The 27,151-nt window shown below is 55.1% G+C and overlaps 1 protein-coding gene across 2 annotated transcripts; it reads left to right on the top strand.

The window, feature by feature from the left end:
• Nucleotides 1-162: 162 nt before the first annotated feature.
• TNKS1BP1 (tankyrase 1 binding protein 1) lies at nt 163-25,650 on the top strand. Of its 2 annotated transcripts, none has more exons than XM_034932639.3 (12): nt 163-445; nt 3,331-3,489; nt 4,579-5,212; nt 7,411-7,480; nt 11,411-12,766; nt 14,744-16,899; nt 22,467-22,833; nt 23,068-23,218; nt 23,349-23,485; nt 24,251-24,408; nt 24,692-24,764; nt 25,211-25,650. In XM_034932639.3, exons 1-11 carry the CDS (start codon nt 274-276, stop codon nt 24,750-24,752), a joined length of 5,421 nt encoding a protein of 1,806 aa, XP_034788530.3. In that variant the 5' UTR covers nt 163-273; the 3' UTR covers nt 24,753-24,764; nt 25,211-25,650. The 2 variants fall into 2 exon arrangements, with proteins under 2 accessions (XP_034788530.3, XP_063464227.1); XM_063608157.1 differs by lacking the exon at nt 163-445 and adding an exon at nt 2,962-3,046.
• Nucleotides 25,651-27,151: the final 1,501 nt, after the last annotated feature.

Here is a 27,151-nt window from a genome sequence, read left to right as displayed (position 1 = left end):
GCCGGCGTAGCTCGATGATACTGTGCTCTGTGCAGGCGGCGGAGCCCGGGAGGGGCCGCCAAGGCAGTTTCTCTAGGCAGTCGTCTCGGTGGCCATTTTACCCGAGCGCTCCCGGCAGAATTGCGTCAGTTTCGCCCCGGTCTGAGACTGGGGCGGGCCCCTCATCTGCAAGCCTCATGAATAATTGAGCACTGGGCCGCGCCTGTTTGCCGACGGTGGGACGAATTCTGCACGGGCTTCCCACTCCCGGGTTCCACCGGCTCATGCATATTCATGAAGCGCCCTGGGGGCGTGGACCTGGGCGGAGTTGGGGCGGGGCCCCGCCGGGGCTCGCAGTGGCTTCGTCCCGCGGTGACGGCGGCGGCGGCGGCGGTAGCAGCGGCGGCGGCGGCGGGGACTGGCATCGGGGCCCCGAGCCGAGCGGAGCCGGACCCCGGGCGAGCGCGTGAGTGCGCGGGGGCGGGCGGGCGAAGGAGGGGGCGGGGTCCGGGATGGGGCGGGGGAGGGGCATGGAAGGAGTGGGTGCTTTCCAGCCGACACCTCGGGTTGAGGTGGTGGTGGTCGGGGGGTCACCAGGAAAGTTTGCAGGGGCCGAGGGCGCTGGGGACGCTGGAGGCCCGGGGGAAGGTGGCGCGTGTGTGCGGGGGCGGAGGGCGCATGGCTTGGAGCTCGTGCTGGCAGAGCCAGAAGAAAGGGGGGAGGGGGCGAGGGCTTGGGGCGGGGCCGGGGGCGGGCAGAGCCGCTGGAGGGACCCCTGCCTCCCCTTCCCCCGGGCCGCGCTAGCCCCCTCCTCCGGCTCCTTCGGCACGCCCCCAGCCACCCCAGTCCGCCCCCACCTGATCGACGTCTGCAGCCCACTGTCTGTTCGCCGGCTGCTTCACAGCCCGCTCACAGGTCCTCCGCTTCTGCCGCCACCGCAGCCCCCTCCTCCTCCTCCTCTTCGGCTGCCGCCGTCCCTTCTGTGTCCAGAGCTCCCCACTGGGCCCCTCCAGACAGCCCATTGCCCGGGGCTGTTCCATCTTCCCGTTGGCCCTCCCTCTTTCCAGCAGTTTACGTGCTGTCCCTGCCGACCTCTCTAGCCTCGGATCCGGCTGGAGATCCTGGGGTCCATAGGGGCGACCCCGCCTGCGCCGAGTCCCCTCCGGGGCTGGAGCTGCCCAGCCCTTCTGGAGGCCTTATCTGCCAGGGGTCAGCTCGTTTCTACCCTGCTACCCTCTACCCCCTGGTCTCTTGAGGGTGGGGAGTGCTCAGAACCGCTGCGAATCGCAGCTTCTGGCCACAGCCTTGGTGGCCTTGGTCACCTGGGGCCCCTGGCTGGGGTCTCTGAGTTGCTGTGGCCACCTCCGCACCTGGGGACTCTGAGCCCGCCTTCATTGCTGCAGCCCCTCATACCGCAGAGGGGCCCATCAGAACCCCAGGTGAAAGGATTTTTTTGGTTCTGAGCCGATTCATTTCCATCTCCAACCACCCACACTATGTTCCTAGTAATAATGTTCAAGGACAAGGAAACAATCTTGTGTTTTAATTTTATTTTTTCTATCATGTGCCCCTCCCCCCACCACACTTGGCCTGGCTCTGCACAGTTATTCACCCACCCACAGTGGGCAGTCTTCCGTGGTGGTTAACTGACCAATGGGTTGACAGTACTGGGTTTCTCTACTGTCTTCATACCCTCTCCCATCTTTGAAACACCTGGGGCAGGGTCAGCGTTAGGGGAGGGGTGTTGGATTTTGCAGAGGATGAGCACTGGGGGTCCCTTTTAAGGATTTGGTGCTGTCTTCCCAGACCAGCTGGAGTGGGTGACTTTAAGTGAGGCAATGCCCCTTGCAGGTTGGAGAAGTTTGGGTTGTCCTCAGGGCTCTGCATACCAGGTGAGGGAAACTTCCGCCTTGCATGAGAGGTGCAGGGCCCTATCCCCCAGGGTCTCCATGTTTTTGTGGGTGGGAGAGTGCTTCAGGAGTCAGGATGGGAACTGAGGAGGTGGTTGGAGTATCTGAAGAACAGGTGACAGGACTAGGGCCTGGGAGAGTGAAGGAATGGTCTGGGAATGCTGGTAGCCTGGGGTCAGGGAAGAGGAGGAGGTGGTTATCAGGGATGTTAGCTCATTGGTGACACTGAATGGAATCACAGTAATAATAGGCAACATTTGTTGAACACTTATTATGTGCTAGGCATTGTGCTAAGCCTATTTCATGTACTATTTCATGTAAGCCCCCTCAGGGTCTCAATAATCCCATTTTTCAGTTGGAGAAACTGAGGCTTGGAGAAGTCACAGGGCTAGAAAGTGGTAGACCTACCCAGCACTGAATCTTGGTATATCAGATCCTGAAGCTCATGTGACAGGCTTCTACCACCGGGCTGTGCCTCTTGGTTTAATTTCTTCTGTCCCCCTCAGAACTCCTTAAAGCCAACCCTAGGCGGGTGAGTGAAGCCCACATAACCCCTTTTCATACATAGGCTGTGGCTGCTCCACCCTGACTGTCATGGAAGGTGGAGCCCCAGGGAATTTTCCCCCAAGTCACTCCACCCCCCGGATGTTCTCAAGCCCTGTCCCGTTCTCCCAGCCCAGGCCTGGGCCGGCTCCTCCTTCCTCTTGGCTAGGCCCTGGAAATCCAGTGGGAGGCCATTGCTATGGCAACAGGACTAGGCCCTGGCTTTACCTCATCAAATTCCAAGCTGAAGCCAAGCGATTGAGAAATTAAAGAAAAAAATATATTCCAGATGTTTACTTTTTATTCCTTATTTTTCCGTGTTTGGATGAGACAGTTCTGAGGGAGGGGAGAGTGGGGCAGGGATGTGGAAGGAGAACAGGGAGAGGGGGGAGAAGGAACCACTCCCAGCTGCGGGAGGGAGGGAGAGAGGGAAGGAGGGTGAGCGGGAAGGGGGAGGCAGGCAGTGGGGCGGAGCCCAGGTTGGGGAGGAGCGGGTTTTTCCCGTCTCCCGTGAGGTGATTCACAGACAGACTTCATACTTTGCAGCTCTCTAGCTCTGCTTTGAGTAGACACCTCCAGCGGGGCCGTCCTACCCAAGGGGCACTGTGGGGACTGTAAGTGGGGTGTCTTGGAGAGCTTGTCAGAGGAGGGAGCAGTGAGTGACTCCCTGAAGCGCTAGGACTTTGGGGTTAGGAGATAAGAGTTGGGGAGGATCTTTGAAGAGTTGAGGATATGGCTGTTGGGAACCTCCCTTGACCTCCTCCTACCTCCCCCCCCACTCCAAGTTCTCTCTTCCTGTCCCACACTCTGCCTCTGTTAGAAATAGGAGACTTCTCTCTGCTAAACCTACTGGCAACGCCCAACTCTTTTTTTCCTTCTCTTCTCTCTCTTTTCCTAGGTCTGCAGCCACCCCAGCTCATACCTCTCTGCCTCCCCGCTCTCAAGGAGGGTCTGCCGCATGTGATGAAAGTGTCTACTCTCAGGGAAAGCTCAGCCATGGCTTCCCCACTGCCCCGGGAGATGGAGGAGGAGCTGGTGCCTACTGGCCCTGAGCCAGGTACCAATGGGTGCAGGGTGGAGCCAGGTGGCTGGGAGGGGGGTGGGAAGGACAGAGGCTGCCCCCTCTTTCTGTCTTGGGGGGTGGTTGAGTGATGATTCTGTTGAGATAGGGAAGGAGTACCAAGGCAGTACAGGATGAGTTTGAAAGGTTCTCAGCTTCTCTTGAGACTCTTCAGAACTGTTTGGGATCATAAATCTCCAACAGGTGTAAGAGCAGACAGGGACCTTTGAGATGATATGGATCAAGCTGCATGCTTTGCAGAGGGGAAAACTGAGGCCCACAGGGAAAAATGGAGTGTACAAGTGGGAGTTTGAACCCAGACCTCCTGGCTCCTTGTGTAGACTCTTTTATTCTATTTAGCCAAATGTGTAGGAGGTACGGGATTCCATCAGGAGGACTGTGGACGAGGGTACTTCCAAGGTCATTTAGCTTTATATAGAAGGTAGATTTCTGGTCCTGTTTTTTTTTTTTTTTTTTTTTCTTCCCATAGCAGATTTACTTTTGTTTGACTTGGGTCAATAGTAAGTTTGCATTCCCAGTCACACACCAGATGACAGTGGGGAGGTGGCCTGGGAGTGTGCTGTGGCTGGGGGAGGTGGCAGCCTGGAGGCAGGATAGAGAAGCTCAGCTGAGATTGAAAGTTTACTATGGATGATAGAGAAGAGTGTCACATAAGGTGAAAAAACTAGATTGGGAATATGGGGGGGCTGACTGCTTGATAGGGACAGGCAGGCATTTGTTTATTGGCTCATTTGTTCATTCATTCTTTTGTTTAATTATAACTTATGCTAGGGGCAAAATACAGTACAGGAAGAAATAAGGTGCCAGGTGGGTCCTTAAATAGCTTCAGCTTAAAAGGGGAATTGGCTAAAACATTTTGGGAGTTTGAAGAAGGGAGAAGATGCTTTGGGGATGTGTGTAGAAAATCAAGGAAGGCTTCATGGAAGAGGTGGCATATGACTTGTGCCTAGAAAGATGTGAATATTCTTAAATCGGAGGGTGGGAGATGAGGTGGAACAGGAAACAAAGAAGTTCTGCTTCCTGGTTCTTCTGACAGCTCCCCCACCAACCCTTTCCTTTTGGTAGGTGACACTCGGGCCAAACCCCCTGTCAAGCCCAAACCCCGGGCCCTGCCTGCCAAGCCAGCCCTGCCTGCCAAACCCAGCCTGCTGGTGCCTGTTGGGCCTCGGCCTCCCCGGGGTCCCCTGGCTGAGTTGCCTTCTGCCAGGAAGATGAACATGCTGGCAGGACCCCAGCCCTATGGTGGCAGCAAGCGCCCCCTTCCCTTTGCACCAAGGCCTGTGGTTGAGGCCTCCACTGGAGGAGAAGCCACCCAAGAGACTGGGAAAGAGGAGGCTGGGAAAGAGGAGCCACCCCCTTTGACACCCCCAGCTCGATGTGCAGCCCCAGGGGGCGTACGGAAGGCCCCTGCCCCTTTCCGCCCAGCCTCAGAGCGCTTCGCGGCCACCACGGTGGAAGAGATCCTGGCCAAGATGGAGCAGCCTCGGAAGGAGGTCCCTGCCAGCCCTGACCGCCTGTGGGGTTCCCGCCTCACCTTTAACCACGATGGCAGCTCGCGATATGGCCCCAGGACCTATGGCACGACCACTGCTCCCAGGGATGAGGATGGCAGCACCCTCTCCAGGGGATGGTCCCAGGAGGGGCCAGTAAAGTCTCCAGCAGAGTGCCGGGAAGAGCACAGCAAGACCCCTGAGGAGAGGTGAAGGGTGGGAGGTTGTATATTTTGTGGCAGCCTGGAGGTCAGGTGGGGTGGGATTGGGTGGGGGCTGGGGACCAAGTGCATGGCCCCATATAGGGTTGTGACTTTTACCTGTAGATTGGTTGTGTGCTGTGAGTACAGGCAGATCCCGATCTAGGTCACAAATCATTCCCCAGCAGATGGTGTCATCATTACTGTATGCTTTTAAAGTTGTAGTTTTCTTTACAGAGTTGATGCAGGTTTATGTTAGAGAGTTCAAATGTACAGTATAGAAGTTTAATAGACAATAGACTTTTTTTTTTTTTTTTTTGAGATGGTGTTTTGCTCTTGTCACCCAGGCTGGAGTGCAGTGGTGCGATCTCGGCTCACTGCAACCTCTGCCTCCCAGGTTCAAGTGATTCTCCTTCCTCAGCCTCCTGAGTAGCTGGGATTACAGGCGTGGGCCACCACGCCCAGCTAATTTTTTTGTATTTTTAGTAGAGTTGGGGTTTCACCCTGTTGGCCAGGCTGGTCTTGAACTCCTGACCTCAGGTGATCTGCCTGCTTCGGCCTCCCAAAGTGCTGAGATTACAGGCATGAGCCACCACGCCCGGCCAAGAAGTTTATTTTTAGTTTCTATATACTGAGAGCTGGGCACCAAACTTTGCCTCGTTGGCATCCTGTTTGTTCAAGGGAGTATTAGATCCATTGTAGAGATGAGGAAACTGAGGCTCAAAAATGACTCCATAGTCTCGGCAAGTTAAGAGGCAGAGACAGATGTTTATTTGATTCCAAATCCTCTGCTCTTAAGTGCCAGCTCTTACAGTGGGCAGAGCAGTGTGCCAGTCCTGGGGTGGGGCTGCGTGTGTCAGGATGAGTAGGGCACAGTCTCTGCCTGTGAGGTGGAATCTGATGGGAGAGGTAAGAGAGGAACACATCTTTTTTTTTTTTTTTTTTTTTTTTGAGACGGAGTCTCGCTCTGTCGTCCAGGCTGGAGTGCAGTGGCGCAATCTCGGCTCACTGCAAGCTCCACCTCCTGGGTTCACGCCATTCTCCTGTCGCAGCCTCCCGAGTAGCTGGGACTACAGGCGCCTGCCACCACACCCGGATAATTTTTTTGTATTTTTAGTAGAGATGGGGTTTCACTGTGTTAGCCAGGATGGTCTCGATCTCCTGACCTCGTGATCTGCCTGCCTCGGCCTCCCAAAGTGCTGGGATTACAGGCGTAAGCCACTGCGCCCTGCGAGAGGAACACATCTTGATGCCAGGCCAGCTAGTGTCTGCACAGAGATTTTGGCTGGTTGGAGATATTTGCATATGATATGCTTCTCCAGAGTTGCCACTAGTGTAAAGCAAGGCTGGCCAGGAGGTGCTTCTTGGGGTGCTGGGCACGGGACATTGGAGGAAGAGGCTGAGGCATCTCAGGAGCCATCAGCTGCACAGAGGCTGTCCTTAGTGCTGGGAGAGCCAGCTTGAGGTATGGCTGGCTCCTTGGGCCTTTAACAGCTCTGCTGGGCTCAGAGGCTCCCTTTCTCTTCCTACTGCTATGAAGGCAAGAGCTGGTGTGGTCTGGGCTAAGCGGGAAGCTGAGGGTCCCTGCCCTGCCCTGCCCTCTGGCCTTGCCCTTCTCTCACCTGAAGTGTCTGGAGCCTTGGCCCCAGAGCTAGTCCTTTGCCTGTCCCAGACCAGGGTGCTGTGAGGTCACACTCTTGCCCAGGCTGGATTCCACCCGCCATCTTCCTTCTCTCCCTCACTCCAAGTAGGGCTTAAGAACAACTTCAACCCTGGAAAATCACTCTTTCCTCTTCCCCTCCCCCACTGCAATTCTTCAAGAAGTATTGGCAGGGCAGCAGGACCAGCTGCACTCTTCCTGGCTAGAGGAGAACTTTAACTCCTTATGGGTTAAAGGAAAGAGGAGTTATCTTTTTAGGAGCTGTTGAGAGGTCTGGGCATCCAGGATGCTTTTCCTAAAGGAGCTGGGGAATTTAACCCTTCATGCTCAGGTAGGGAATAAGCACTGTTTTCTGGGGCAGTTGCCGAATGGAAAATGGACAGATTCTGTGTCCCTAATAGTTGCAGGCAGGGCTCAAGAGTAAATGGCTAGGAGGGTTTAACCTTTGGGTGCTGTTAAAGTTGCATTGGGAGACTCTCCCACATTTTCCATTCTGTGACAGACTCTAACATTCCGTGCTTCCATTTCCTGTCCTCGTCCCTCACAGGAGCCTTCCTTCCGACCTGGCCTTCAACGGGGACCTGGCTAAGGCAGCCAGCTCGGAGCTACCTGCTGATGTGAGTTATCCTCCGGTTATGAATCAGAATCACGTATTTTAGAGCTGGAAGGGTCATATGAGATCATCTTTTCTACTCTCCTTGTAGTTCAGATGGGGAAACTGAGGCCCATGGGGAGAGTGACTCACTGGAGGGCTGGCCCTGGGATTTTTCGACTCCTGGGCCAGTGCTCTTGATCACCAAAGTGGCTAGGTGTGGTTAAGGCCATGAGGCCATTCATCATAAACAGTAATGATAGTATCCACAGCAATTGCCATTGATTAAGTCCCTACTATGTGCTGGGCCTGTCCTGGGAACGTTAACCAACTCAATCCTTGTGATAACTCTGGCTAGTAGACCCGGTTAGTCCCATGTGAGAGATGAGAGCACCTGTACTCACAAAGGGTAAGTAACTTAGGCTGAGGCAGCAGCTGCTGTGTCTGCCTCCCATGCTTTCCCTGGCTGGGCTGCCTTTTCTGAGTTCAGAAGAGGGGTGAGTCCTTTTGCTGAGATTTTCCCATCATACTCCCGTTCTTGAAGATGGTCAGCCTGCTTTCTTGAGTAAACAAGGTACAGGATGGCCCTTTTTGCTCATACAGCCCTTGCTAGCTGGAGATCTGACTTGATTCATTTGTCCATCCAGCAAGCAGTGACTGAGCGCCTGTTAGGAGCTGGATGTTGGAGATAGCTGTGAAGGTAGAGTAGAGAGTGCAGGGACGAGTGTGGTCAGGGAAAGTGTCACTGTGAAGGGCAGAGGCTGAGCTGTGTGCATGTCTGGAGAGCAGCATTCTTGGTAGAGGGCACAGCAAGTACAAAGGCATTGGTGCTTTCCTGGCAAGGAGGCCAGGATGTCTGCCTGGCAGTGAGAGAGGAGTTAGGTGGTAGTGAGGACCAACGGGTTGGGGGGTTGGATTGTGTCAAGTCTCGAAGGCCTCTAGAAAGACTTTGGCTTGAGTGAGAGCAACAGGCCATTTGAAGGGTTTGCAGGAGAGGCATGGGATGCTGCTGTCTTAGTTGTGAAGAGTCACCTGGCCCACTGGATTAAGAATCAGTTGCAGGGAGGTAAGATCAGCAGCATGGACCAGTCAGGGGGCTGTTGGAATAGTCCAAGTGAGAGATGATGACAGCTTGGACCCTGGAGGTAGCCTATGGTGGAGATGGGGAGAAGTGGTTGGTTCTGGATAGAATTTGAAGGCATGGTGGAAAGGACTTTCAGATAGATAGAGAGCACAGAATCAAGGGTGACCCCACGGCTTTTGGCCTGAGCAACCGGAAGGATGAGTTTATGGTTGCCGAGACGGGGACTTCTAAGGGTGAAGCAGGATCGGGGGAGATGGAAGGAGTTTGCTTTGTGGATTTGTTGAATTTGAGATGGTTTTCAGACATCCATGTGGAAACGTCAAGCGGATGGTTGGGTAGTCGAGTCTGGCCTTCAAGGGAAGTGAGCAAATTTGAAAGGAACACTTGGGAATTGTCAGAGTAGGGATGCTTGTGAAGACTGGCTGAGATTACTGAGAGTGGGGATGGTGCAGGAGGGGAGGGCCCAGAGGCACAGCCAAGGAGACTGGGAGGACAGTGAGAGAGTCCACCAAGTGGAGACAGCCTCCAGGACTGGGGGAGGGCGCCATCAGCTGTCAGATGCCACTGACAGGTCAAGTAAGGTGAGCACAGAGAATTGGATTCAGCTCCAGGGAGGTCATCCGTGACCTTGACGAGAGTAGTTAGGTGGCAAGGTAAAGGAGAAAGCCTGTTTGGAGTAGTTTCAAGAGAGAAGGGGACAAGAAGAACTGTGGATATTAATAGTGAATATAGACAGGGCTTTCAAGAAAATGGATGGTAGCTAGTGAGTGATGTGGGGTCAAGAGTGGTTTTTTGGTTTGCTTTTTTGGCTTTTCAAGACAGAAGAAATTAGAGCAGTTTGTGTGCTGATGGAAATGATCCAGTAGAGACGGAAAAAAAAATCGATGCAGGAGAGAGAGGAGGGATTGACCTCAGCCCCAAGCGAGGACAGTGCCTGATAGCAGAAGGGGAGGCAGAGTGCTTGGGCTCCCATGCAGGAAGTAGGTGGTGTGTGTGTGTGTGGCGGTGGGGGGGTTGTCGGGGGTTCTCTGCTGGTGGCCTCTGTGTTCTCAGGGAACAGGAAGCAAGGCCATCAGCTGAGAGAGGATTGGGGGAGGTGTGGAGGTCTGACGGGAGAAGATGCTAAAACATTGCCTGGGAGAGTCATGGAGTGAATGGCAGGGGGAGTGCCGTGGGATTCTGGGCAGCTCTAGGGCCAGCTTGAGGTCAGCAGTGAATCTGGAGTGAGACTAGCTGTCACAATTGCGTGTTTTTATCCAGCCACATGCAGCTACTCAGGTGCTGGGCTAGGATTGGCCCAGCTGTATTGGAGAGCTGTATTTGAACAGGTTAAACAGTGTGATGAAGCAGATGAGGGAGTTGAGTGTTGAGTAAAAAGTGACGTTAATGGTGATAAGAAGAGAGGTGAGGGTATGAGGGGAGTGGGGGACAATGAGAAAGAATTAGGGTTAAGGGGCTGTGCTATGAGAGGGGCTGAAAATGAGGGCATTGGGGAAATAGAGTGAGCCGGTCAGATAGGCGGTGGGGGTGGGCAAGTGGGATACTTGGGATTGAGATGATGCAGAGGTTGCAGCCACTGGTAAGGATGAGGTCTAGGGTGTGACCTTGAGAGGGTGGGTCGCACAGTCACTGGGGAAGAGGAGGTCAACGAACCAGAGGCTGGAAGGGTCGCATCTGGCTATGGAGATGACTGTAAGATATCACAACAATGATGGAGAGGGTTGCAGTGATGCAGCGGTTATGGTTTTCAAGGAATGATGGGTGCGTAAGGGTCGATAACAAGAAAGAATTGTGGGTGCTGTAGTTTAAGGGCACGAGCTTTGACATTAGAACGTTGCAGAGGGGAGTGAGCATGGAGGGAACAGAAGGGACCTTGAGAAGCAAGCAGGACCCTTTATTTTGCCCAGGCCTAGTAGGTGATGATGTGGGAGAAATAACGACATGGGAGAGGGCGGCCAGGGAAGCGTGACCTCTGCAGAGGGCAAAGGTCAGATGGAGCCAGAGTCACTTCATTGTCTGGGGACAGGTGGAGTGCCAGGTGCTTGGTGCCTTGTTTGTCCCCCTCTTCTCTCCACGTCCTCCCCACTCTCTGCCGCCATCATCCCATGAGTCCTATGCCGAGGGGCCAGTGCACACATTTCCCTTCACCCTCACCTAACTGGGAGATGAGCATTGTTGCCACCAGCCCTAATGTACAGATGGGGAAGCTGAGGCTCAGAGAGACCAAGTGTCTGCCATATGTGAGGGAGGGCACATGCTAGTAAGAGGCAGTGCTGGGACGGCTCAAGCCAGGGGCTGTCACACCCCCCAGTGCCTTTTGCCTGGGTCCCATAGCCTTCCTGCTTCCTTGGCACCTTCTGTGCCACGAGGGGCACCCCCTGCACGCTGTAGCCACTCCCCCGAGCTGCTCTGTAGCTGCACTGCACCTCGAATCCTGCTTGGACGCGAAACCCTCTCTCCCCTCCCGACTCCCACATGCTGAGGTGCTTCAAGAGCCAGATTCTCAATGTTCCTTTTCCCTTTATAAAGCAGGTGTTATGGACCCTGAACTGTGGCCTCTGAGGAGATCCTCAGATGAGCTTTGGGTTGAGTGGGTGAGGGGTTCCAACCACCTGAGATGAAAGGAATTATGCTTTGTGAATAAGGATAGGCGCATTCTGGGGAAGAAGGTCTAAAGGGGGCTCTGTGAGAAGTCCTGCCTTGAGTCGTCTGTGGGGCCCCTCCCAGCTATCCCAAGAGGACCCCCTCGGGTTCCAGTTTCCTCCTCCCAGCCTGGGAGAAGCTGACCTGGGGTCTGTGTGGGGTCCGAGGGGACCCTCCCCACCCCGCTGAGAGGTGAGTGACGGCTCTTGACCTTTCTTTCTCTTGCAGATTTCCAAGCCCTGGATTCCCTCAAGTCCAGCCCCCTCCTCAGAGAATGGAGGCCCTGCCAGCCCAGCCCTCCCCGCAGAAGCCTCAGGCTCAGGCCCTGGCTCTCCCCATCTTCACCTGCCTGATAAGACTTCTCCCTGCCACTCGCAGCTTCTGGAAGCCCAGACTCCTGAAGCTTCCCAGGCTTCTCCCTGCCCCCCTGTGACTCCATCAGCTCCAAGTGCAGCCCTGCCTGATGAGGGCTCCCGCCACACCCCCAGCCCGGGGCTCCCTGCCGAGGGGGCTCCAGAGGCCCCCAGACCCAGCAGCCCTCCCCCTGAGGTCTTGGAGCCCCACAGCCTGGATCAGCCCCCTGCCACCTCACCCCGGCCCCTGATCGAGGTGGGTGAGTTGCTGGATCTCACTCGGACGTTTCCATCTGGCGGGGAGGAGGAGGCCAAGGGTGACGCACACCTCCGCCCCACCAGCCTGGTTCAGCGCCGATTCTCTGAAGGTGTGCTCCAGTCACCCAGTCAGGACCAGGAGAAGCTGGGGGGCTCGCTGGCTGCCCTGCCCCAAGGCCAGGGGAGCCAGTTGGCCCTGGATCGTCCCTTTGGGGCAGAGTCCAACTGGAGCTTATCACAGTCCTTCGAATGGACCTTCCCCACGCGGCCCTCGGGTCTGGGCGTGTGGCGGCTGGACTCCCCGCCTCCATCCCCCATCACTGAAGCCAGTGAGGCCGCCGAGGCTGCTGAGGCTGGCAACTTGGCCGTTTCCAGCAGGGAAGAAGGAGTGTCTCAGCAGGGGCAAGGGGCTGGGTCAGCTCCAAGTGGGTCAGGAAGTTCCTGGGTGCAGGGGGATGATCCAAGCATGTCCCTCACCCAGAAGGGCGATGGGGAGAGTCAACCTCAATTCCCAGCTCTTCCCCTTGAGCCCCTGCCTACAACTGAGGGCACACCTGGATTACCTTTGCAGCAGGCAGAGGAGAGATACGAGTCGCAGGAGCCCTTGGCTGGACAGGAGTCCCCTCTCCCCCTGGCTACCAGGGAGGCAGCCTTGCCCATCCTGGAGCCAGTCCTGGGGCAGGAGCAGCCAGCAGCCCCTGACCAGCCCTGTGTTCTCTTTGCTGATGCCCCTGAGCCTGGACAGGCACTGCCTGTTGAGGAGGAGGCCGTGACCCTAGCCCGGGCTGAGACCACCCAACCCAGGACAGAGGCTCAAGACTTGTGTAGGGCATCCCCTGAGCCTCCAGGCCCTGAAAGCAGCTCCCGCTGGCTGGACGACCTCCTGGCTTCACCACCACCCAGTGGTGGCGGTGCAAGGCGGGGAGCTGGATCTGAGCTGAAGGACACACAGTCCCCAAGTACCTGCTCTGAGGTGAGAATGGGCATAGGGAGAATGGGACTTCTGGGGACAGAGGCCAGGGCTTGGGTGGGCTTCATTCTTTGAACATGGATTTTACATGTTGAGAGCTTGGGCTGTGGTAGTGAGCAAGGCAGCTGTGGACCTGCAGATTGTAGCTCTGCAGAGCCACACAGGACGGTGTGTGTGTGGGGTTTCGTGTGAGGCTCTATCCCAGCTCCAGCAATCGCTAGCTGATCGGTCTTGGGAAGAACGTACCTTAACTGCTGGGCTTCAGAGTGCTTTCCTGATAGTAGCATTGGCCTCTTAGAGTTATATTGTGGGTAAATCGGGGTGGAAAGCTCTCGGCACAGTGCGTGGCAGGTGCTGAGTATTCAGTCTCTCATTATGGGAATATCGTTCAAGGCAAAATAGTGTAGCCATTTAGAGCGTGGGCTCCTGGGTTCATCTCCTGGCTCTGCTTTCCTTTGCCCAAGTGTGACCTTAAAAGAGTGACTTTTCTGCCCTCTGCCTCAGTTTCCACATCTGTAAAATGTGGATAACAAGATGAGCTCTACCTCCAAGGGTGTTGGCAAGGGTTCAATGAGCTGTAATGTCTAAAGTGCTGAGAATAGTGCCTGGCTCATCCTAAGTGCTTAAGAAGTGTTGGCTTTTACAAACGTTATTAACATTGAGCTCCAGACCTGCTTTGTAGACAGGCAGCTGGGCCTCAGAGGAGGTTAGCCTTGTGCAGTTACCCAGCAAGTTGGTGGCTGGGCCCGGGCCAGCGCCGTTTCCCGGCCCAGTGCCCTTTCTCCTACCAGGCTGCCTCTGAATTTAAGGGCCGGGGGCCAGGTGGCTTTCGAAATTTATTTCTCAAGCCGGGCCTGGGCTGCAAGGGGCGGGGCTGCAGGAAAGGAGGAGCCAGGGGGCCTCTGGGGGCTGCGGGGTGGGGAGAAGGAGGAGCAGGAAGGGGTTAAGCTGACTCCTGCAGTAGGTGTGTCTGTCCCGGGATGTGGGTGACTCAACTGGCTCCTGGGCGGGGCTGCCCAAGCTGCAGCTGCTCCGGAGGGAGCAGGGCCAGGGTGAGGGAGAGCCAGCGCCAGAGCCGTCGGACAGGTCCCAGCGCGGGTAGCAGCCCAGCCCTATCCCTGCGCCCGGCTGGCCGCACCCAGCAGCCCCAAGGCGGGTTGGGGGCGGGGGGCCATGGCCCAGCCTGGGGATGGGGAGGCCAGCATGTCTATCCTGGAGCGGCTGCTGGCCAACGCTGCGCTGAGGGATGAGGCTGGCCGGCTCCGAAGCCCTGAGCCCAGGGCTCTCCCGCCCACAAGGGTGAGTCAGGGAGCGTGAGGTGGGGGGTGGGGTGCAAGAAGCCCTGGCTGGGATTTTCCCCTGTGCCAGAGGCTGCCCCTCCTGTCTTTCCTGGGCCAGGGTGAGGGCTGAGAGGTCTTCCTGGGGAAGATTGAGCAGACGGCACTTTGGTTGGGGAAGAAGGGCCTGGGTACTTATAGGAGGATGGGGGTCAGATGGGGCATGGGGGAGGACGGGCTGGAAAAGCTGTCATTGGTGTTGGAACCTTGCCTTGCAAGGGAAGTCGCAGAGAGGCTTTGAATCTTGACCTCTCCTAATCAAAAGGAAAGTGCACTGCCTGCCATTCCTGTGTGAAGACCACTCCTCTCCTGGCTGTTAGCCAAGTATTGCCCAAGAGTTGTAAACATGACCATGGGACCATTGATTGAGTGCCCACTGCATGCCAAGCACTATGCTGAGTGCTTGGTCTAAATGATCTCATTTAATCCTCTCACACCAGCCCCATGCAGTAGGAATTATCCTCGTTTAAGGATGAGGACGCTGAGACCCAGAGTGGTTAAGTGATTTGCTCAAGGTCACACAGCTTTCTGTTGCCAAAGTGGGGCTTTCAGGCACTAGGCAGCGCTGACTCTGCTGGATTGACTCCCACCCTGATGGAATCTAATCGTTGTTTCTTTGTCTATTTTTTTTTCTTATTCCCAGGGACTCCTTGGCTGGTCCCAGAAAGATCTGCAGAGTGAATTTGGGATCACAGGAGACCCACAGCCCAGCAGTTTCAGTCCTTCCAGCTGGTGTCAAGGTGCTTCTCAGGACTATGGCCTTGGGGGTGCAAGCCCTAGAGGAGACCCAGGTCTCGGAGAGAGGGACTGGACCAGCAAGTATGGGCAAGGAGCAGGGGAAGGGAGCACCAGGGAGTGGGCCAGCAGGTGTGGCATCGGCCAGGAGGAGATGGAGGCCAGCAGCAGCCAAGATCAGAGTAAAGTGTCTGCCCCAGGGGTGCTCACAGCCCAGGACCGGGTAGTTGGAAAGCCAGCCCAGCTTGGCACTCAGCGGAGCCAGGAGGCAGATGTTCAGGACTGGGAGTTCAGAAAGAGGGATTCCCAGGGCACTTACTCCAGCCGGGATGCAGAACTCCAGGACCAGGAATTCGGAAAGAGAGATTCACTGGGTACCTACAGTAGTCGAGATGTAAGCCTTGGGGACTGGGAATTTGGGAAGAGAGATTCTCTGGGTGCTTATGCCAGCCAAGATGCCAACGAGCAGGGCCAAGATTTGGGGAAGAGGGACCACCATGGTAGGTACAGCAGCCCGGATGCCGATGAGCAGGACTGGGAGTTTCAGAAGAGAGATGTGTCACTCGGCACCTATGGCAGCGCGGAGCCACAGGAACAGGAGTTTGGGAAGAGCGCTTGGATAAGGGACTACAGCAGTGGTGGCAGCTCCAGGACCCTTGACGCCCAGGACAGAAGCTTTGGAACGAGACCCCTGAGCTCTGGGTTCAGCCCCGAGGAAGCCCAGCAACAGGATGAGGAATTTGAGAAGAAGATTCCAAGTGTGGAAGACAGCCTTGGAGAGGGCAGCAGGGATGCTGGCCGGCCAGGAGAGAGAGGATCCGGGGGCTTGTTCAGTCCTAGCACTGCCCACGTGCTGGATGGGGCACTCGGGCAGAGAGACCAGAGCAGCTGGCAAAACAGTGATGCTAGCCAGGAGGTGGGAGGGCATCAGGAGAGACAGCAGGCAGGGGCTCAGGGCCCTGGCAATGCTGACCTGGAAGATGGGGAGATGGGAAAGCGAGGCTGGGTCGGTGAGTTTAGCCTCAGTGTTGGCCCCCGGCGAGAGGCAGCATTTAGCCCAGGGCAGCAGGACTGGAGCCGGGACTTCTGCATCGAGGCCAGTGAGAGGAGCTATCAGTTTGGCATCATTGGCAACGACAGAGTGAGTGGTGCTGGCTTTAGCCCTTCTAGCAAGATGGAAGGTGGTCACTTTGTGCCTCCTGGGAAGACCACAGCTGGCTCGGTGGACTGGACTGACCAGCTGGGTCTCAGGAACTTGGAAGTGTCCAGCTGTGTGGGTTCTGGGGGCTCGAGCGAGGCCAGGGAGAGTGCCGTGGGACAGATGGGCTGGTCAGGTGGCCTGAGCTTGAGAGACATGAACCTGGCCGGCTGTTTGGAAAGTGGAGGGTCTGAAGAGCCGGGGGGAATCGGAGTTGGGGAGAAGGACTGGACTTCTGATGTTAATGTGAAGAGCAAAGATTTGGCTGAGGTCGGGGAGGGAGGAGGCCACAGCCAGGCCAGAGAGAGTGGCGTGGGGCAGACTGACTGGTCAGGTGTGGAGGCCGGACAGTTCCTTAAATCAAGGGAGCGTGGAGTTGGACAGGCAGACTGGACACCTGACCTTGGGCTGAGAAACATGGCCCCAGGGGCAGTCTGCAGTCCTGGAGAGCCCAAAGAGCTTGGGGTGGGCCAGATGGACTGGGGTAACAATCTGGGCCTGAGGGATTTGGAAGTGACCTGTGACCCAGAGTCTGGAGGTTCTCAGGGGCTACGGGGATGTGGAGTGGGGCAGATGGACTGGACCCAGGACTTGGCACCCCGGAATGTGGAGCTCTTTGGGGCTCCAAGTGAAGCCAGGGAGCATGGGGTGGGCGGGGTGAGCCAGTGCCCAGAGCCCGGCCTGAGGCACAATGGCAGCTTGTCTCCTGGCCTGGAGGCCAGAGACCCCTTGGAGGCCAGGGAGCTGGGGGTTGGTGAGACAAGTGGGCCAGAGACCCAGGGTGAAGATTACTCCTCGTCTTCCTTGGAGCCACACCCTGCAGACCCTGGAATGGAGACAGGAGAAGCCCTCAGCTTCGGAGCCAGGTAATGAACGGAGCCCCATCCCAAGTGTGGGAGGGAACATGTGAAGGCTGTCCAAGAAATCGGAACCTTTCTGAGGAGGGAAGAAACAGTTTTTCCTGAGGACTTTTAGTGTTTAGGTAATTGAGACATTTTGGACTAAGAATTTTTAGTTCTACTTAAAAAAAAATTGAAATATGATACACATACAGGTGAGTTCCTTTTTTGAAGGATGACTAATGTGTTACTTTTGCAACCCATGTTTGAGCTTGGTGATTTAGAATTGTGACTGTGACGGGGGAAATGGTGCATGTCATAGCTTGGATGGTTTCTGATGGGTTCTACTCTTGTACACAGTAGCCGTTCCCCAGGCCTCTCAGCCCTGAAGCCACAGGTGGTTTCATAGGTATAGGGCAGAGAATTCCATGTCTTCTTGGCCAGGGCCACCACAGCCAGGAGTAGAGTGGACAGTGGAACCCACGGGTTCTCAAAGAGGTTAGGGACTTGGTGCTTCTTGCCTGTCCTGTCATGAAGCCTGGAATAGCAAGTTCAAGAACCTGAAGGGTATGGGGACCTGGCCCCATGACCTTGGCCTCTGTGCAAATTTGCTGAAAGAACTTTCCAAAGGCTTTGCAAGGCAAGCACAGTCTGTTTCATGGATGTTTTAAAACCAGCTGAGATGGTTTTGCAGCTGAGAAACGTGCTAAAAAGGCATTGCATCCGTTTTGTTAACATTTCCATCCATTGAGATTCGCTTTTATTCCCTTTAGTGAGCAGAAAATGTTACCTTTTCCAGCCCCACAGTGGGAGCTTCTCACTGGGTATGTGGGGAAGGCAAGGGAAGTGTGGGGCAGGGGCTTTTATAAGTGGAAGGGGTTGGTGGTGGGAGGAGAGGAGCAGGAAGGGGCTAGAGCATATCATGGTGGTCTTGGGGAGTCAGGTGAGGCATTTGGGATGGAGGAGGAGAAGGGAGAGAGGAAGATGGGCCCAGTGAGACGCCCAGGGGGATTTGAGGAAGGGGAGCTTCCTGACGACTCAGGCTGTTGAGGGGGTGGTGACGGAGCACAGGGAACCACTGAGGCTGCATTGAGGACTGCAGGGACGCGGGGAGGGCGCAGGACTAGGAGTCGGGAGGCCCTTGTGGTCCTGGGCAGGTTGCTGGGCTCTGAGCCTCAGTTTCTCAGGGTTTGACTCAGGAAGTGCAGAGTTCCAGCTTTAATGTTCTTGGTGCAGGGGAGAGTCCAGGCTTGGCTTGGTTGTTCCTGATTTCTCTTCCTGGGACTCATAGAACTTTGCACGCCCCATGCTTAACCACACATCGTACCTCATTGATCTTCACAGCTGCTCTGTGAAGCAGGAAAGTGATTTTTATCCTCTCCGCTGGAGGGTCAAAAGGTGGTGTGACCCCTTAAGGGCAAAGAGTCAGGAGTACCTCTTTCTCACTTGTATATGTTAACTGCTTTCAGGTGTGGCCACTGTGGGACCACCCCCCCCCCACCCCACCCCCCCGCCACCACAGCTCTCTGCCTTTCCGTTCTGTGTGGGGTGGCTCTTAAGAAGTGGAAAGTGATCATCTTGTTCCCTTAGTTTAGGATGGAGGGAGGTGGGGCGGGGATTGTGATGGGACTAGGTTAGGGGAAGAGGAGGATAGTGTCATCATTGTGTCTTTAAAACACCCAGGCTTTTGTGGTTGTGTTACCGTAATCTGGCCAGTGTTGACTTTAACCCGAGTTCAGGGGTTAGCCATGATGCCATACAGGTGAGCCTCATTGTATGCAACAGAAAGCGTGGCTCCTAACAGAAAGCACGGCTCCTCAAAAAGCCGAACGGAAACAGTTGCTTTAGAGAGGAGTTCAAGGGGCTTGTTTGAATTTTATGCTTTCGGGCAGCCTTTTCTAAAATGTGTCCTAAACAATACCAGTCTGTGAATATGTTTGGAAAATGCTGGGTACTCTGTGGCCGTACAGAAGACTTAGTCTGTATATTAGCATATATTAGTACCTTAAAGACAAGTAATGCAGTATTTTCCAAGCTAATTTGGCTAATGTCCAAGAACCTAGTGTTCTGAGCAGGGAAATTCTGATGTAGGGAAATTCTACACTATGGGCACTTTCTCTTTTTTTTTTTTTTTTTTTGAAACGGAGTCTTGGTCTATCGCCCAGGCTCCCAGCCTGAAGTGCAGTGGTGCGATCTTGGCTCACTGCAACCTCTGCCTTCTGGGTTCAAGCGATTCTCCTGCCTCAGCCTCCTGAGTAGCTGGGATTACAGGCGCACATCACCACGCCCGGCTAATTTTTGTATTTTTAGCAGAGATGGGGTTTCACCATGTTGGCCAGGCTGGTCTTGAACTCCAGACCTCAGGTGATCCACCCACCTCGGCCTCCCAAAGTGCTGGGATTACAGGCATGAGCCACCATGCCTGGCCCACTATGGGCACTTTCTCTTTAAAGAAAATTTTGGAGGTTCCCTTTTGTAACGAGAAGTCCTTGAGAATAGCTCAGAGGGGTCTGGCTCTGGGTCCATCTGCCAGGCTTGCGTTCTGATTCTGTCACCACCTCTGTGACCTTGGGCAAGTTTGTTCTCTTCTGCGGGCCTCCGATTCCTCGTCTGTAAGTTGGGAGTAACTTACTCCCAGTACTCATGGGGTTTTGTTCATTGGTCCTCACAAAAACTAGGGAAACTGAGACCCAGAGAGGCAGTGTGACTTGCACCGGTTCCCACGGCTGGTGGCTGTGGGTTCTTCTTGTCTCCCTGGGCCCAAGCCGTGCAGTCTTCTCTGGGCACCCTCCCTGTCTCTCTGGGGTCAAGGTCAGCTGCTGTTTCTCTAGACACATCTTTCCAGCTTCACCCCTCCCTCATTTCAGGTCTCAGAACACTGGGATATTCACGTTTTGTAGTTCCAGCGACATGTTTGCCTCTGGAGCAGTGGTGGAGGGTGGGGTGGGATACCGTCTTGGTCCTCAGGGTACTCTAAAGTTTAGACCAGGTGAAGGGTGTAGATGCGACAAGATGAGGCACATCCTCTCTGGCCAGGGACCCGTGTTGAGGATGATAATGACTATCCTAATAATTTGTTGTATTTGTCAAGTGCTAACTATGTGTTAGGCACATATTTCTGCCAACAAACTAGAACAGTTTATGTACTTTTATTATCCCCATTTTACAGATAAACTGAGGTTCAGAGTGGGACAAATAACTTGTGGTCAAAGCCACAGGCATAGGAGGAGACAGAGCCTAGCTGTGTCCTGGAGTGGCAGGACTCAGTCCCTGTGTTCCTAACTACCCCTCTTTCCTGCTCCCATGCCGGGAGGGGCTCAGCTTGTACCTGATCTGGGTGCTTAGGGGTAGGAAAGCTGCTTCTAAGATGGGGTGAAGGGCGAGTGGGGTTTAGTCCGGCGGGGTGGACGTAGCTGCACTTTCTTGGGTTTTCCCCACTCGCCGCTCTCTGCTCCTCAAGGCCACCTCCAGAGCTCACTGACCTCTGCCTGAGTGGCTTGGGCCACCTCTCGCTTTAGGAGTGGATTTTTTTTTTTTTTTTTTTGAGACGGAGTTTTGCTCTTGTTGCCTGGGCTGGAGTGCAGTGGCACGGTCTTGGCTCACTGCAACCTCCACCACCCGGGTTCAAGCGATTCTCCTGCCTCAGTCTCCCAAGAAGCTGGGATTACAGGTGCCTGCCACCATGCCCGGCTAATTTTTGTATTTTTAGTAGAAACAGAGTTTCACCATGTTGTCCAGGCTGGTCTGGAACTCCTGACCTCAGGTGATCCGCCTGTTTTGGCCTCCCAAAGTGCTGGGATTACAGGCGTGAGCCTGGGCATTTTACATCTCTTTAGCTCATGTGGCCTGCCCTTAGCCTTCTTTTGCCCCACCCCAGGGAGAGGCTTTGGGCCTGGCCTCTGTAGTCTGGGTGGGGTGCTGTTGCCGCCCCCTCCCTCCAAATTCTCCCTGATTTTAAGCTGGCTGTCAGGGTGAGCTGGCTTTGGCCCCCAGCCAGGGCTGCTCCCAATTCTGCTGCCTTGCTGTACTTCTGCTGCCGCCACTGCCTCCTCCCCCAATGTCTCTCCCCAGACCACTTTAATTTCCATCTGTCAGCAGCTTGTGGAAGGACAGACTACCACTCATGCTCTCTCTCCCTGCCCCCTCTTCCTGCTTGGTATTGACTCACCTGCCCCACTCTCCTCCTGCTTTAATCCCAGTGGGAACCTGGGGCCTGGCTTCCAGGCACTGCCGTGCCAGGCTTTCCCACACCTCTGTGCATAGTATGAGTGTGTGTGTGTGTGGGGTGGGGGTGTGGGGGCGCAGGGATTCGTGTGTTTGTGTCAGGTGTGGCTCTGTGCCGTGCCTGTAGATGTGGTGGGTGCGAGGTCCATCTGGGGGAGTGACAAACAGCGCACAAGCTCTCTGCCTGAGTGTGTGTGATGGTGATGAATGTGAATGTGTCATTTTGGGGAGTGGCCGCTGGACAGGGCGGGCAGTATGAGTTAGTGAGAGAGTGTGTGGTGTGCTTGTGCCGTGTTTGTATTTTGTTTTTAGATGGGGTCTTGCTACGTTGCCCAGGCTGGTCTTGAACTCCTGGGCTCACGTGATCCCCCTGCCCTGGCCTCCCAAGTAGCTGGAATTACAGGCGTGAGCCCTGCACCCCGTGTCCAGCTGTATTGTGTTTTGAGGAAGCAGCAGACAGAAGATGCATATGCTGCATGGAGGTCCAAGGTGACCCAGCCCCTCATTTGCTTGGCAAACATTTGCTTAGTCCGGTGCGTAGCCAGGCTCTGGGTCCGGTGCTGGGGGCATAAAGGCAGAAAGGGCCCTGTTTTTGCCCTTGAGGAGCTCACCGACAGGCTATGGGGACAAAGAACCACAGGAAAGAGGCAGGAACTGGCATGGATTGGAGCCCAGGGCTGGTAGGGCTGAGGCGGCCATGGTGGCTGGGAGGGGGCAGGGCAGCTTCGGAAGCAGAATTGAACCAAGGGGACAGTACCACCAGGGACGGTGTGGTGCGGGGAGCTTTCCAGAAGAGGGAGCAGCTCGTTCAAAGCCAGCAGCATGTGAGGGCCGGGTGTCTTCTGATGGTCCCTGGTTGCTCTGTGAGCCTGGGGAATGAAGAGGCATAACGTGGGGGCTGAAGACAACATGAGTCCGGAGAGGCAGGTGGGCCAGTACCTGGCTCACCCCAAGGAGTGTGACTGCCCGAGCACGTGGCCCTGGGAGGGAACACATTGCTAGCATGCAACAGCAGCAGGAATAATGGCTGCTGCTTCTGCGGTTCGTGCTGACCAGGACTGTGCTAAGTGCTTTAGATTTTTCTTTCATCCTTGCAGCGACTCCGTGCAGTTAGAGGAGCCTGAGCTGTTTCCAGGGGAGGGGGCTCACCCAAGGTCTCAGGGATTTGAACCTGCCAGACTGGCTAAGCTCTTCACCTGTGTGCTGTGTTGCTCAAGCCCCTGACCGTGTCCTTCTTGGAGTCTGGGAAAAGCATGGGAAGGAGGGCAAGGGAGAGTTTGGGGGCTGGGGGAAGGAGCTTGTGAAGTAGGCTTCAGGGCAGGGAGATGGGGCCTCACGATGATCTCGTTCTCTCTCTGTCCCCTTTACAGCCCTGGCAGGTGCCCGGCCCGCCCCCCACCCTCCGGCTCCCAGGGCCTGCTGGAGGAGATGTTGGCAGCCAGCAGCTCCAAGGCGGTGGCTCGGAGGGAGTCAGCGGCCTCGGGCCTTGGGGGCCTGTTGGAGGAGGAAGGAGCCGGGGCAGGTGCTGCCCAAGAGGAGGTGCTGGAGCCTGGCAGGGACTCTCCACCCTCCTGGAGGCCCCAGCCTGATGGTGAGGCCAGCCAGACAGAAGACGTGGATGGCACCTGGGGCTCTTCAGCAGCCAGGTGGAGCGATCAGGAGCCAGCACAGACTTCTCGGCGACCCTCCCAAGGCCCTCCTGCCAGATCCCCCAGTCAGGACTTCTCCTTCATTGAGGTCAGTGGAGGGTGAGCCCATGACAGTGGGTGGGTGAGGGCGATGCAGCGAGAGCCCCATTCCTGGAGCTTCCCTGAGCAGTCCCAGTCCAGGAGGCAGAAAGAGGGTTGTAGGTGCGTCACGTGAACGTGAAGCTCTGGCTGCAGGAGGGGTCCAGCTCCTGGTCAGCTACTGTTGAGGGGCTCCCGTGGGATGAGGCAGCAATGGCAGTGGTGTCACCATTGTCCCAAGCAGGACACCGAGATCCTCGACAGTGCCATGTATCGGAGCCGTGCCAACTTGGGGCGCAAGCGTGGGCACCGGGCCCCGGCCATTCGGCCTGGGGGTACCTTGGGCCTGTCGGAGGCAGCAGACTCGGATGCACGCCTGTTCCAGGACTCTACAGGTAGGGCTGATGTATTATTTGGTGATGTCTCTTGATCTCTGGGGCATTAGGCCAAGCTTTTGCAGGGGTTATGAGTTCGGCGAGTCTGGGTGTGCTGCCTTTTCTGAGCCCCTTTCCCGGGCCTTTGCAGAGCCACGGGCATCTCGGGTGCCATCTTCAGATGAAGAGGTAGTGGAGGAACCTCAGAGCCGCCGGACACGGATGTCGTTGGGCACCAAGGGGCTGAAAGTCAACCTCTTTCCTGGCCTGAGCCCCTCAGCCCTGAAGGTACCATCTGATCATTAAGCAAACATGTCCAGCCATCTGGCCAGGTGGCCACCTTGCATGCTGTCTTTCTTCTCTTCATCCATCAATTCATTCCCCTGTCCCCCTCTCCCATTCCTCCTCTCACTCTCCTCTCCATTGAGGGCTCCAGAAGATCCCTTTGTGCCCCGCCGGGCCCTATGCTGTGTGCCAAATGGGATGGAAAGAAGAACAAGATGTGTTCTTGTCTTGGAACCTCAGGGGCAGTGGGAGACATGATGCCCATAATTAGCCTGGATGAGAGAAGAAGTTTAGGTGTCCCTGAGGAGAGGCACAGATAAGGGCTGGGCCTGTTCAGAGAGAGAGGAGTTATTTCCTAACAGCAGAGTGGAGGGGGATGGGAAGGGAGGGTGGATTGGAGAAGGCCTCTTGTAAGTATTTGATCTTAGCCGGCGGCAGGCACAGGAGTTGGCTCCTGGAGCTGGGATGGTGGGGTGGCATTGCAGGCAGAGGGAACAGGGGTGGGAAGTCACCACTGGCTTTGTCCCACCCAGTTTGTCTGAATTCAATCCTGCCATATGTTTTTGAGGACAGAAAGGTGTGCAAGGCATAGCTCAGTTCTGCGGGAAGTGCATCTCTAAGTGACTTCCCATCCTTTGGGGTGAAAGGACTGCAGAGGGGTCTCTCCTTGATTCTGGGGACTGCACACTCTTGAGATAAGGTCTTACCCCCTGAGAATCCTACTGCCTGTCCCTCTACTATCTATCTGCTTCTGGACTTGCTTCTCAGGCCAAGCTGCGCCCCCGGAATCGCTCAGCTGAGGAGGGAGAGCTGGCTGAGAGCAAGTCGAGCCAGAAGGAGTCCGCGGTCCAGCGTTCGAAATCCTGCAAGGTCCCAGGACTGGGAAAGCCCCTCACGTTACCTCCCAAGCCAGAGAAATCCTCAGGGTAGGTGACCTAAGCTCTGGGCATCCGCTGACCTCACTGTATTACCCTGATGAAAAGGGAAACTCTCACTTCACAGAAGAGGCAAACTGAGGCTCAAAGAGGAACCTCAGTCGGACATGCCCCAGATGAACGGTATGAAGATGGTGTCAGAATTCGGGTCCCTGAAGCCAGGCCCCAGACTGCCTCTTCTGGTTAGAGGGTGGTTTCTGTCCCTATCACGTCTCCTTGTTGTGTTCAGTTTCCTCAAAGTTTGCATTCTGGACCTTTGCCGTCTGCCTCCTAGGTCAGAAGGATCGTCGCCCAACTGGCTTCAAGCCCTGAAACTGAAGAAGAAGAAGGTCTGAGAAGTCACTGAGGTAAGGACAGGTTCCTGGGCTTGGATCCAGTCTGAGGAGGGCCTGCCCTGGAGGCTTCGGAGGCCTCATGCCCCTTCTGTCCCTTAGCTCCCACCCCTTTCTGTGCAAGTTTAGAAACAGCAGGTGAAGCCAAGCTCCAGAGACTCGGTAGGCCCTTGGCTCCTCTAGATTTTGTCCACAGGGAGGTCAGGTTGTTGTCTGGCCTGGTGTGGAAGAGGAGAAGGGCTACCATCCTGGCCTGCTTCCCTGTGCTCAGGGACAGTACCCCCATGCTCCCTGGCTGGACGGAGAGTGGTCAGCCAGCCCTTCTTGTCTGGGACCCTGTGGGCACTTACCAGGCTCCATGACCAGGCTTAGCTGGGGGCACCAAGATGGGTGTAGGGGAGAGGAAGCTGAAGCCTCCACAGTGTCCTTCCCTGATGTCTTTTCCTCCCTTCCCATTGCAGGTTCTTCCCACCTGGCAGTCTCAGGCAGTGCCCATTCCTGTGGGGTCCCTGGGTGAGGAGACGGCTGGAGCCCCACCATGCCCCAGGCTGCAGCCTCTGTCCCTTCCACCTCTGAGGAGCGTCTGGGGAGGCACATTTATGCACTTTGTATCACCTTCCGAACTCCCCCCACACCTTCCCTTCCCTGGATTTCATCACTAGTGGTTGAAGGTTTTGTCCCTTCCTCTCCTCCTTCCCTCTCCCTCTCTGCTTCCTCCTCCAGCCTCCCTTGGGTTTTCTTTTGATACCAATTTATAGCATTTTTTATAAAAGCCTTTGATTTTTATAATGGGTGGGACTGTATCCCTGCCTCACCCCAGGTCTCCCTCTGCCCCGCCAGGTACCCCACAGAGACCAATGACATTTTGCCACTTGAAACAATAAATAAAGTTTTTTGGGAATTGGTGCTGTCCAGGTGGTGGTACGTGGTCATGGCTGCCCATTTCCTCTTCCAAGGCTGTGGTTGGAAAATGCTGATTCCCACTCTGCCCCACCAGGGGCTCACTCTGACACTGGATGTGTCACTTCCCTTTTACTGACATCACTGAGAAGGGTATATTGTTTACAATAGGCTGATCAAGAATTCAGACACCCCCTAAATCTTAGTAGTTTAACACAAAAAGGTTTATATTTCATCCATGACACAGTCCAGGGTGGGCTGGTGATAGGGGCACTCTGCACCTTGATGTCATTCAGAGCCCAGGCTCTTTCCCTGTTGTGGCTCGGCCATCTTCAGGGCTTGGAGTCTTCTGCCACATCTAATGGAGAAAGGGGGAATCTTTTGTGGGAGATACTCTGAGTCCATTCAGGCTGCTGTAACAAAATACTGTAGACTTGGATGGCTTATAAACAACAGACACCTATTTCTCACAGTTCTGGAGGCCAGGAAGCTGAAGAACAAAGCACTGACAGATTCAGTGTCTGGTGAGGACCTGTTTTGTGGTTTATAGAGAGTGCCTTCTTGCTGCATCCTCGCATACATGGTAGAAGGGACAAGGGAGCTCTCTGGGGCCTCTCTTATAAGGGCACTAATCCTATTTGTGAGACCTGCAACCTCATGAACTAAACATTTCCCTTTTTTTTTTTTTTTTTTTTTTGAGATGGAGTCTTGCTCTGTCACCAAGACTGGAGTGTGGTGGTGCAATCTCGGCTCAGTGCAACCTCCACCTCCCAGGTTCAAGTGATTTTCCTGCCTCAGTCTCCCCAGTAGCTGGGATTACAGGCACTCACCACCACACCTGGCTAATTTTTGTATTTTTAATAGAGATGTGGTTTCACCATCTTGGCCAGGTTGATCTTGAACTCCTGACCTCAAGTGATCTGCCCACCTTGGCTTCCCAAAGTGCTGGGATTAAGGCCTGAGCCACCTTGCTCTGGAAAGTCCTCTCTTCCTAGTAGCACCTTAGAGGTTAGGAATTTAACAACATTTAACAAATGTTGGGCACAAACATTCAGACCATGGCTTTCTACCCATCTAAAGTCTCATCTTAATATTATCTAATGCTGGTCGTGGTGGCTCACACCTGTAATCCTAGCACTTTGGGAGGCCAAGGTGGGCGGATCACTTGAGGTCAGTAGTTCAAGGCCAGCCTGGCCAACAGGGTAAAACCCCATCTCTACTAAAAATACAGAAAAAAAAAAAAGATATGGTGGTGTGTGCCTGTAGTCCAGCTACTCAGAAGGCTGAGGCACAAGAATCGCTGGAACCTTGGAGGTGGAGGTTATAGTGAGCTGAGATTGCACCACTGCACTATAGCCTGGGTGACAGTGAGACTCTGTCTCAAAAAAAAAAAAAAAGATACAGATGAGACTCAAAGCATAATTCATAATTCATCCTGAGGCAAAATGTTCTCCAGCTGTGAACATGTGGAATATGTGCTTCCAAAATACACTGGTGGGGTA

The sequence above is a fragment of the Pan paniscus genome, chromosome 9 (genome assembly GCF_029289425.2).
Source record: "Pan paniscus chromosome 9, NHGRI_mPanPan1-v2.0_pri, whole genome shotgun sequence".
NCBI classification, from domain to species: Eukaryota; Metazoa; Chordata; class Mammalia; order Primates; family Hominidae; genus Pan; species Pan paniscus.
This window is presented reverse-complemented; position numbering and strand designations above follow the sequence as displayed.